The sequence below is a fragment of the Pollachius pollachius genome, assembly GCF_949987615.1.
Source record: "Pollachius pollachius genome assembly, chromosome: 12".
Taxonomy (NCBI): Eukaryota; Metazoa; Chordata; class Actinopteri; order Gadiformes; family Gadidae; genus Pollachius; species Pollachius pollachius.
Genome location: NC_136945.1, coordinates 19093322 through 19105484, shown reverse-complemented (window position 1 = coordinate 19105484; position 12163 = coordinate 19093322). Strand labels below are relative to the sequence as shown.

Below are 12163 nucleotides of genomic sequence, written 5' to 3'. Positions count from 1 at the left end.
TGGCTGGTTCATGCTAGAGACTCATGTGATCATCACTAACCACAGAAACGACTGGGCTCAGGAATGGGCTAGTTAGCATTCACTAACGATGACGGCAAACACAGTTCTTGAATATTGTCGCTATCATTTAAAAAAAGAAGTATAAAACTGTTATTTGAAAGGTTTTTATTATATTATCAGATTTATAAAGTACATTCCTACATATACTACAGTAATGAGTCTCTGTCGCCGTTTAGAGATTAACAGCTTTTGGGTTTCTCTTCGTTGTTGCCTAGGCGATCGGTCTTCTCTCAAAAACACTTTAAAGACTGTAAGTTCTTACGTTTGTTGGCTTTGTGTGACAAAAGGCAGTTATTGAGTTATCGGGGGCGAAGCTCAACTCACGAACATGAATGAAGCATCATGGTTTACAGTGATTTATTCTATTCTGGTCCACATGCAACGCAAACAGATCTGATGCCTTTGTTTCGACTGAATGTATTACACAAGAAAGTTAAGGCGAGAAAAAACACGAATGTTTTGATTTCTGCTTGAAAGAGGCTTCGACTCCAGATGTTAAAATCCACCAGCCTGCTCCTCAAACAGCCAATCCCGCTCGTCTCTGAAGGCTGACCCGGAGAAGAAACAGAACGTGTGTAGTGTTCTGCTAACTGTCCGTCAGAAGATATAAATACCTGGGATATAAAAACACTCTTAGCAGTATGTATTTTGTATTTCAATCTTAAATCCCTCCACTGATTGTACATGTGTGTGATGTAAGCATCTTTTCTCCATTTGTATTTTTTTACCCATGCAGTGAATCATGGAGCTTTGGCTATTAATAAATCTAGGCTACTATCCAAACATCTTCCGGTCTGGGTTGATTTGCAGATATATCACTTTAAATAACGTGTGTGTTTGTGTGAGGTGTGTGTGTGTGTGTGTGCGTGTGTGTGTGTGTACACGTGTGTGTGTGTGTACACGTGTGTGTGTGTGTGTGTGTACACGTGTGTGTGTGGGTAGGTCTGTGAGTCAGCCAGCCAGTCTGCAATCTCGACCAGAGATTTGTTCTTTTACAAAGACATAATTAGCAGTACAAAGTACAAACTCTGCTCTGAAGGCTTTGTGGCAGACAAAGCTCTTAATTACATGTTCAGGGAAACAAGCAGAACCTGTGGGGGTGAGGAGTAAACCGGACCGAACACGCTGAACTCACAACCCAATCTCCAAAATTGCCCATATTATACGACCAGGTGTGAGTGTGATGAGCCATTACAGGGCTGTTCGGCATCTTCTGACATCAGAAGTGGGCGTGTCCACCTAGATGTATGACGGATAGATGAGCAATGTTCGCCACAGTCCACTGAGAAGGCTGGTAGAATGATCTATCCAGCACACATCTAGGTGGACGCGCCCATTTCTGATGTCACTAAAACACAGGCAGAGGCAGATTTTCAAAACGGCTTGTAACGGCTAATCACCCTCACCTGGTGGTATAATATGGGATCTTTAAGATGCTCTTGTTCTGACGCACCTGACAGTTAAAGCAACCCGCGCCATGACTTCAGAACAGCTGTCACACCATGGAGTCACTTTGCATTTCTCTCTTCCTTGTGTTATGCTGCTCTTTAAAGTGCAGCAATTTTTTCTTTATCTTTTGTTGTTTGTTGTTTCGTTGATGGGGTCTTTACCGGACATCAGGTTCACTCATGCCCGTAGCAAGCTATGAGGTCATCGAGGTCTGGACCTTGGCCAATTAGAACCTAAATACAACCGTGTACAAAATCAACGGTTGCGAACTTCTCCGAGATGAGTAAATGCTTAATTCAGTTGACAGTTTTTACTTTGATTTTTCTGTGTGTGATATTAAGTGGTGTGTGCGCAAGCCGAATACAACCCCCCTCAACAAAACGGAACCCCCCCAACTGAAGCCGCGCCTCACTATTTTTAAAACCCTGGTTATGGCCTTGGGTCCACTATGGATATATTAGAGATCTAAGGAGTCTATGTTCCTCCTCAGCTTACAGGCAGACTGTAACAGATCTAGTTTGCAGATCTAGTTTGACAGACTTGGATTGCATGAGGAAATAACAGCATCAGTTCTATGATGGAGGATCCTCCCTGGACACTAAACTAAGGGCAGATTGACACAGACACGTGAAACCATTAGTGACCAACAGGGCGAGACCGGATCGGACCGGTTGCATCTTCATAAGGAGGAGCAGCGCCTGTCTGTGCAGACAGCCCATTAGCCAGCGGGCCGCCGGCTCTGGGTCGTCCATCACCGCTGTTTCCTCAAAGCCGCGGCCCCACTTAGGAGATCTGAGCTTTCGTGTTTCATGGCTGTTTTGTTACGGTTTGCAAATGTACCCACACATCACTGGCGAGGGCTTAATTTATGGTCAGCAATCACACTGGAGGAAGCGGAGCCGAGTGCTGATTTGGCGTGCCTGCGGACAACATCGGCCTCCCCTTTGACGTTTAAATCAATAGCAAATTGAAAGTGTAAGTGAAGTCCATTCAGTTGCTTCCTGGGTACGGCTCTTTAAAATGAAAGTAGTCATGACTACGGAATGAATCGCCAGGGGCTTACAGTGCACGTATGAAGTCTCGTGGATTAAATGGTGAGGCATCACATTCAATTACACGGCATGCCGCTATGCGTTGGGAGTGGGAGTCCAGTACCATCGTCTGGTTCTTCACCTGAGGAAGATCGTCTAATAGCCGTCCAGAAGATGGCGATTAAAGAGGATCGCATTAAGGGAAGGTGGACTTGTCTTTCCAGTGCCGCATCAACAGTACAGTGAACAGAACCCAGACCTCAGACATTGGACCTAAGCAAAGATGTTGCAGATGAACTCTCTGAAGCGCTTGGCGTACTGCTCTGGGTGAACCGTGGAAATCTCCGCTCCCGCCTGGGAAACAGAAGAAAGGAGACGCGGTGAAAATAGAGCACTGGGAACAGAGGAAAGGAGACTGAGTGAAGATAGAGCACTAGGAACTGAAGACTTAGTGAAGATAGAGCACTAGGAACTGAAGACTTAGTGAACATAGAGCACTAGGAACTGAAGACTTAGTGAAGATAGAGCACTAGGAACTGAAGACTTAGTGAAGACAGACAAACAGAGCAACCAACTCCCTCCACCACCACCAGGCCCCCGTAGGAGCACCTCACCCCGTGTTTGACGGTCTTGGCAGCGTGCGCAGCCTTCTTCCTGGTGTCGTACTGCGTCAGCACGTCGATGAGCCCCATGAAGTACACCTCCTTCCGCGGGGCCCCTGGAGACAACCGTCGTTAGTGAGCCTCTCGCAACCATCACAGCAGACCTAGTTTCTACCACCGACTCCTTAAGCAGACGCGGTCAATCAATGTGGATTTTGTTTGAGATACTTGTCAATAATGTGCAAGCTAGGATTGAGCAGACTGCAGACTTTAGGGATTCGAACCCAGAACCTTTCAGCCGGGGGTCTGACCCCCGACCTGACCAACGTTTCCTCCACCTACCTTCGGCGCTCTGTATAGCGTAGACGTCAACGTAGGGGTCGTACTCCCCGGGGCCCAGCGGCTTGAAGGCCCCCGTGTAGCCCGCGAGGCCCTCCAGGGCTGGGCCGGGAGCCATGCCGTTCTCCTCCTCCTCCTCTTCCTCCTGCTCCTCTTCCTCCTGCTCCTCTTCCTCCTCCGCGGAGCCCTCCTCTCCCTCCTCCTCCTCCTCTCCCTCCTCCTCCTTCTCGGCCCGCGCTACGTCGTGGATGCCCAGCAGGAGGCTGTAGTCCATGATGCGCATCTGCACCAGGAACTAAGCGGGCGTGTGGAGGGTGAAGGCCTTGGTGCAGCGACCAGCAGAATAGTGGTGCAGCGACCACCGACAGTCTGTTGATGCGTGTGGTGTCTCAAGGAGAAGCTTTACCTCCACGTCCCGGTGCAGCTTGTCCAGGACCTTCTCCTTCTCCTCAGAGCTCACATACACCTTCTGCAGGTTGTTCCTGAAGTCAACGTCTTTATACGTCGGCAACTCTTTCCCCTGAAGGTAAAACCGGGTGGAGACAGACACGGGGTGAGCAACAGAGGGGCGTTTCTGAGTCTGTTGCTGTTGTTGTTATTTTAGTCTTGAGTTCGTTTTCATTCAGTATTGCCCGATCCCTTGGGCAGTAAACTTAATACATAATCCACTCTGTGGAATAACGGTAATGATGCTTTTAAAACGTTTAAAGCTAAATAAACAGCCCCAATTCCCCATGGGGTGGCTCTACTGGAATGTGTTTGATTAGATCACGGCTCTCTGACGAGTATAGAACCACGCCATGCAGAAAAGAAGCCTTCACAGTTCACACATCGACTGGGTCATGACCTCTGACCTCACCTTCTCCTTGAAGCTGGCCTCCCGGGACACCAGAGACCCCTAGAAGTGGAGAAGGGGACCACAACATGTTGAAGTCAAGCACGTCAAGGATCAAGGAGCAGGTAGGGTTCAAGGGTCAGGGGTTAGGGGTCAGGGGTCAGGGGTCGTCTCACTCAACGCTGCCTACAGAGAGACCCAGGATATTGGGGATCAAACCGAGAACCTTGACCCAGACCTCCCTTCTAACCTCGCACCTCCGTCACTACTGGGATACACAGAGTATCTGGAGGTACTCCAGGGGTGGGTTACCTTGAAAGGGTACTTCCTGTTTCCTGTGGAGGTGCAGTTTGAGGGGTTACCTTGAGAAGGCGGTACTTCCTGTTTCCTGAGGGAGGGTTACCTTGAGGCGGTAATTCCTGTGGATGTGCATTCTGAGGGAGGGGTTACCTTGAGGCGATACTTCCTGTGGACGGGTTACCTTGAGGCGGTACTTCCTGTGGACGTGAGGTTACCTTGAGGCGGTACTTCCTGTGGATGGGAGGTTACCTTGAGGCAGTACTTCCTGTGGACAGGGGGTTACCTTGAGGTCGTACTTCCGGTGGACGTGCAGCCGGTGGCTGAACACGTTCCTCATGACCAGAAGGTAGGCGTCTTCGCTCTCCACGCTCACGCGGTACATGGCCAGGAACTGGGGCAGCATGGTGTTGCCGTGGCAGGTGACGATGTGCTGCCCGGAGACACAGAGTCAGCCTCGTTCACTGCCCACGTTCAAGAGCTTTTGTGTCGTGTTGCTTCATTTCCCTGCTCTGCTGCCATCTCTATTCCCACGACTATTGCACTGTGCGTGCTCACAGCCTCATCTCTCTCTGTTTGATATACAGTCTCTCATCTCCTTTTGCTTTGATGTTGTCAACTCTTTGCCGTGGCAACGGGCGCAATTATACCACCGTATTGCCATAGGATGGAAGAGGATTCTTCTGAGGGATGTGGAGGTATTTTCCTCTAAGGTCACACAAGAAGGAGTGAGTGAGTGTACGAAAGAGTCAGGAAAACAGCCACTGACTTACATAAAACATGGAGTAGGCTAGTTATGCAGAAATAGAATAAGTAAAACTCTTACATAAAGTAGCATCATAGCATACTGTCTAATTAAAGAGAGGGGTAAGGGCCCATGTCTCACTTGATGGTACTCAGACAGAATATTATGCATGTCTGCTACTTCTTCACTCGCGATCTTCTTCACCACCAGAGTCCCGTCGCATGACGTCAGCAGCAGCCTCTCTCCATGGCCCTCGCCATCCTTCACCGGAGGGCTGCCCGCCAGAGACACCTGGTGGTGGGAAGGAGTATTACACCAAACCGAACCAACACCACCAAGTTGCTGGTGGTGGCGGCGTGGAGAGATCCGCTCCGGGCAAAGGCACCCGTCGCGGGCAAACCCAACCCCATCAGGCGGTGGCTGAGGAAGACGTAACGACTTTGTAAGCCAATCCATCACTCAGAGACTCGAACGGAGACCACCGTACATCAGCGTCCACTGGGTCGTTAATGTACTTTGGTGATCACTGGTTCTATAAATCCAGGGCCAGCCAGGCTCAGGCGGAGGTATTGTTACACTGGGCTGATGTGTGGTCTGGAGTGATGGTGCTTAACTCACCGTCCACAGCGGCCCATAAACGGGCATTAATTAATACCAACAATAAAACCTCCTCTGATGCGTCAGCAGGAAGGGAACGGAGAGCCTTATATTCTCACAAATGTTCCATTTCTTTATTCTTTCTTTTATGCATTTTTTTTTTAATTTAACCAAAGGCTGAATTAAAAACCAAAGGTTAAATTCAAACTCTAGCTTTCATAGTTATAAGAGAGTAATAAACCACAACAAGTAATCAGTTTCTTTATGTGTTGCGACTCGGGTCGAACCCAGTGCGAAAAATAGAAGCGTGAGTGACGGTTGGGTTCGGATCAAACAGACTCGCGCATCACGTTCTATGCAAATGATGCGCAAGATTTGCATAGATATGCAAATATAGAAGGTAGACGCACCAGCCAACATTTCTAGTTGCACAGATATCACACTGACAAAGTCTAAGGTAATGTACATTGTTAACATTACTGTAGATGTGTTACAAGCTCAAAACAGGGTTAGGGTGAGGCTCATATTTATTCTAGTGATAATAACTAAATTATTATTTTGTGCTAAGAAACGTTCTAGAAACAATGGAAGTACTACGTAGAATAGAGGGAATATCTATATAATAGAGAGTACTAGACAGTCCGTCTAGTAATTTATAGTCTGTCTATTGATTGATTTATACTCTTGATTACATGGAGTGACTGTCTTTATAATAGAGAGAATATATATATATACTCTCCATTATATAGAGGGAATGGAAAGTATATATACACTCTCCATTACATAGACAGTCCCTGTATATATCTGAATATCTGAAGTTCCTAACGGATAAATTAATTTATTTGAATTAGAATATATAAGGGAGAGTGTGTATATATATATATATATATATATATATGTATACTCTCCATTATATAAAGGGAATTGGTCTGATAATATCCCAGTTTCTACATCTTGAAACCCTTTTGTTTCTCCCCAAACAGCAGCCCTGGGTAAACCCAAGTCTAACTTTAAAGTCTTCACAAAAAAACCCACAGAGGGTTAATGTTCCCCTTTGACTGTGCATCCCCCAGACTCTACCTGGTAGTCCAGATCATCTATCCCGAAGCGTTCCCGGAGGTTCCTGAACACCTGCGGACAGTACTCCTTGAACTTAAACTGTCCTGGAAGGTTCTCTCTGGGGGACAGGAGGAGGAACCGAGTGAGGAGAATGTGACGATGCTTGGTGCTGCCATGTGATGCTACATACAGTTAGCATAACCGCCAACATGGCAGCAAAGATTGTTATGTATATATATATGTACAGTATATACTTTGTGTAGCATCTTATCCTACTTATCTTTGATGTGTAAGGGGAATGGGTCAACCCGATAGTTAGTGCTTGTCCCTTGGTTCTATGAACATCCTTACTGTACCGACAGCGATATAGTGTTGTTTCTCTTTCTTCTGACAAATGTACTCTTGTAAGTCGTTTTGGATGAAAGGGTCAACGATATATAATATACATATGTGAGTGCATCTTCTGATAATGTCTCTCTGGCGTGCTACAGCAGAACCCAAACACCAGTTCCTGCACAACAATGTGAGCAAAGCTCACTTTCAATCCAGTCGTTCTTTAATAAGACCTGCATTCCCAAGTGGATTATGAGTTCAAATCCGCAAACTGCTTACAAAGGAGGTGTTGTCCGCGCAGCACCACCATGTTGTCCCTGCAGCCGGGCTAAGTATAATAAGCTAACACCATCTGATGATAATAACGTCAAAGTGGTGCTCCGGGACACTCATTCACAACACAGGGGAGACGCCCACGGAGGAGCCGCCGCCGCTAGGGCAGAGCTACGTGTGGTGACGATGATGAGGAGCCTACTTGTTGAAGAGGTGGTTGGTCACTTTCATCTTGGTGTTGGCTTTGAAGTCGTCTGGCAGCAGCATCACCGGCGCGGGGACCTGGGACAGGTCGTTGATCTGCAGAGCGGGCAGGACGATGAACAGAGGGCCCGCACGCACACCCGCGCATGTACGCATGCACACATACACGTGTACGCACGAGCGCACACACATACACACACTCACACACACACACACACACACACTCACACGCATTTACGCACGCACACACACACACACACACACACGCATTTACACACGCACACACACGTACGCACACAGACACACACACACATGTATGCACGCACACACACATGTACGCACGCACACACGTACTCAAGTGCAGACAAACACACAGCTGCACACAGTCACACACACACGCACACACACTGACAAACTCTCACACACACACACACACACACATACACACCCAGACGCAAACACACACACATAGACACACAAACACAGACATACACACACACACACACACACACACACACACACACACACACAGACAGACAGACAGACAGACAGACAGACAGACAGACAGACAGACAGACAGACAGATAGACACTTACAGATGAAAACGCGCGTGCGTAAAGACGCGGCCCTGTAATTGGACAGTACCCACCGTGTGATTGACTCCCCACATCAGCACGCTCAGAACGGGGTCACTCGCTCGGAACACCTCCACCTTCTGATGAACAAAGTGTTTCTTCTTTGTCTTCCGTTTGGGTGAAAACGTGGTTTGGGGATGTGAGGTCGCGTTCGGAGACGCCATGGTGCCCGTCCGCGCCTGCAGATCAACCAGAGGGCGTCGATGATGAGCGGAACTATGCGGTTCACTTTATGGACTCGGGAGTGTTCTGCGTGTGGCCTAGGAGACCGGCCTGTGCTACCTGCCCTGCAGGCTATGTAAAGCGCGGAGCAGCAGCCTGGGAGCAGACCGCACGATTTGCGCAGTAGTAAACGATCCTGCGTCCATCTGCGCAGCTTTCAGCGCATGACCTGTATACGCACGCCGGAGTCCGGAGGGGGATTAGTTGACAGGTCAACATTACCCAAACAACGATTAATAGGAGTCAATGAAGTAATTTTATTCTCATTATACGCCTCTACCTTAACTATTATATTCACTGTTTCAGACATAGGCCTACAGCGCTACAGGTTTGAACAATTATAATTACCGGAATACTTATTATTGCAAATGAATGCAGTTAGAATATTTAGATCTATGTCCATATCTAGGTTTATGTCCCTTTTCATGGATTATCTGGTTAGAAGAAGGACTTTTCATTTCTTATTTTCTTTATACTGCATGATTTGCGTATGATGGTGACATTTTCCGCTCATTTATTTTTCCCTTTATATGTGTACGTCGGTGTATTCTACATTATTATCAATTATTGTTTTTAATGAACCAGTTTTATTTTCTTATTTCCACTTCTCTTTTCAAACAGGCTTAGACTCTCAACAGGTCTTAACTCGAGTAAACTTGTTAATCTGTTGGACTCTGATCATATGAGAAGGATTAGGCCTATGGATCAGCAGAGATCACATGGCATACAATATTAAACGACATTATTGAAAATTGACCATCATAAGTTCTTGACAAGTATAACCTCGTATCATAAAACCGCTTGAACAACACAATGAACATGTTTGTTTATTTTTGCCTGTGGTGTTTATTTTCAAGAAAAACGAAATCGCCTTCTTTTCAGTATTTCCTTATACAGGACGACAAATATAGCCATATGACACAAAAGCGACGTACATATTATTGAATTGAAAGACAAAATAGAGCAAGTACAGAAATACAATTTCAGTGAGGTACAAAATAGTTAATATCATAAATACAACATGGCATTGTTTGACACAAACTACGTATACTGATACAATAATTTAACCCACACAATCAAGGTCGTCGACTCACCTTTTGGGTCTTTGACCATCAACATATGATCCACTATCTATCTGCAGCTATACCACAATCCCTCAACCATGAGTACATATATTTATAGACCTCGGAATATTTGAATACTTATGAACACACAATATATATGAATACACATGAATACTTATGAACGCCCCGCTGAAACATGTTTCTGCGTGGAGCTGAACTGTAACTTGCTCAGTGTTCCAGTTTGAGATGTGACGCATCACACAAACGCGCCCCTCTTCACGACTCCGGAGGAGGACCGAGGATCGACGAGGTAACGATCAGCGTCTCTGAGCGGGACCGGCGGTCCTGGGTGAGCTTTCCGCTCCGCAGAGGAAGAGCGGCTCTCCTCAGGCCTCGCTGACGGGGCTGGTGCTGGGGGGCGTGACGGACGCTCCGCTCTCATCCACACTCCAGCAGCTGCCCCGCTGGCCCAAGCCTTTAGTGGAGCGACACTGGGCCGCCGGAACAGCACAACCGTTAACATGTATCTACAAAAGGCAAAAGGCTCTGGATAGCTTCCCCCCTCCCTCCCACACCCCTCTTATGCACTTATTGTATGTCGTACGTCCTGGCACTTAAAAATAGTACTTAGCATTGTGTAGCATCTTATTCTAGCTTTCTTTGTTGTATACGAGGAATGGGTTAACCTAGCGATTGTTGCTTGGCACTTGGTTCTTGACATCTTACTGAACCGACAGTGATATATTGTTTCTCTTCCTTCTGACAAAATACTTATTGTAAGTCGCATTAGATAGAAGTGTCTGCCAAATGGCCTGAATGTTAATGTAAATTCCATGGTGTTTAATTATAGGATGACTCCGGCTGCACACGGATGCTGAAGCCCTCCTCTACCTCCTCCCTGAGCGATGATGGTCGACTGATTAAGGTCACCATGCTCACCTGCTTCTTCTTGAAGAAACCCCGTTTGTCGCAGTTGGGGATGTAGAGGTCGTAGAGGGACTGGAACAGTTGGCCTTCCAGCCCTCTCAGCACTGTGAGGAGCAGTTTACGACACGGAGTCTGCCATGGAGAGAGAGGGAGAGAGAGAGAGAGAGAGGGGGAGAGATAGAGAGGGAGGGGGAGAGAGAGAGAGAGAGAGAGAGAGAGAGAGAGAGAGAGAGACAGAGACAGACAGAAACAGAGACATGGATGGATGTGGCTGAACAAACCCATTCAACCCGATACATAATGTGTTCGGTGATGGATCACACGTCCGTTACACGAGGAGGAAGATGCTTACGGACTCTGGCGGATCGTTCGGAGCCAGGTCTGAAACCAAACAAACATTAAGTTACCGACCATGAAGATGATTCAGACTTTTAATTAAAAGGCTTGGCTCGGCTTCAGCCACTAATCATTATCCCTGGATTACACCTTTATGAACTCCACAGTCAATTACTTTTTAAAGAAGCAACTCAAAAAAGGCTTGACAGGAATCCCTATCAGCCCGCCCAGCGTCTCTCCCTCCAGCCGCTCCACACGGCGTGGTCCCGGCGTGTGTCGGGGTCTTACCTGCAGAGTGGATCCTGGTGGTGGGGTTTCTCTCGCTGCAGACCCCCCTACCCTCCAGCAGGGCCTGGAGGGGCCTGGCCTCGCCCGCCATGGGGAGACACCTCAGCCCTCTGGGGCAGGAGCCCAGCGCGTAGACCCCACACGCCTCTCCCCTGGCCAGGGCCGTCTGGCCGCCCCCGGGGGTCTGGGGCCGCAGTGGCTGTGGTCTGGGGGGTAGGGGTCCTACGGGGGCTCCGTGCCCGACGGGGCCCTTGCAGGTGGGGCAGTGAGCCAGCGACAGAGCCAGCTGCAGGATCAGCACCATGGTTAAAAAAAGAAGCATCACGCAAAAACAGTTGTTGGTTGTTTTTTCAGGGCAGGATGATGTGGAATAGTCCGGTCTTAGTTGTTGTCTTCTAGGTGTCCTTGTTCCTCCTCTGTCTTCCTCTGTCCTTGTAGTTCCTCTGCACCTCAGTTAGACTCAGTATGGGTGGACCTGAGAGACGTTCTCCTCAGGCTAAGATAGAGCGATAATGACACACGGGCCGACTGACAGCGGCTTTTAAAGAGAGGGAAAGGCGTGGGAGGGTGAGTGATGGGGAATATGAGCCTCGTCCGACTACCAAACTTCCCGATATTCTTCTCTGACACACCCACACACACACACACACACACACACACACACACACACATGCAAGCAAACCCTCACAGACAGACACAAACAAACACACACACACACACACACACACACACACACACACACACACACACACACAGACACACACACACACATACCAGACACACGCACACACACAAACACACACACACACAGACAAACACGCGCACACACACACACACACATACCAGACACACGCACAAACACACACA

The 12163-nt window shown here is 47.9% G+C and overlaps 1 protein-coding gene across 1 annotated transcript; it reads right to left on the bottom strand.

Moving 5' to 3' along the window:
• Positions 1 to 2315: 2315 nt before the first annotated feature.
• Positions 2316 to 8645, bottom strand: LOC307084354 (phosphatidylinositol 5-phosphate 4-kinase type-2 gamma-like). The gene is made up of 9 exons (XM_079748708.1): positions 8474 to 8645; positions 7823 to 7920; positions 7036 to 7132; positions 4900 to 5046; positions 4341 to 4379; positions 3888 to 4001; positions 3485 to 3776; positions 3155 to 3258; positions 2316 to 2894 (listed from the first exon to the last, which is right to left on the bottom strand). The coding sequence occupies exons 1-9, from the start codon at positions 8621 to 8623 to the stop codon at positions 2814 to 2816; spliced, it is 1122 nt and encodes a 373-aa protein (XP_079604834.1). The 5' UTR covers positions 8624 to 8645; the 3' UTR covers positions 2316 to 2813.
• Between the last annotated feature and the right edge of the window lie 3518 nt (positions 8646 to 12163).

What these genes read in the sequence shown, in the direction of transcription:
- LOC307084354 (XM_079748708.1), bottom strand. Translation starts at nt 8,623, where the DNA reads ATGGCGTCTCCGAACGCGACCTCACATCCCCAAACCACGTTTTCACCC. An exon ending in TGTGGGGAGTCAATCACACG is followed by an intron (nt 7,921 to 8,473) that starts GTGGGTACTGTC and finishes CCCGCTCTGCAG; the next exon opens with ATCAACGACCTGTCCCAGGT. An exon ending in AGGCCAGCTTCAAGGAGAAG is followed by an intron (nt 4,002 to 4,340) that starts GTGAGGTCAGAG and finishes TTTTACCTTCAG; the next exon opens with GGGAAAGAGTTGCCGACGTA.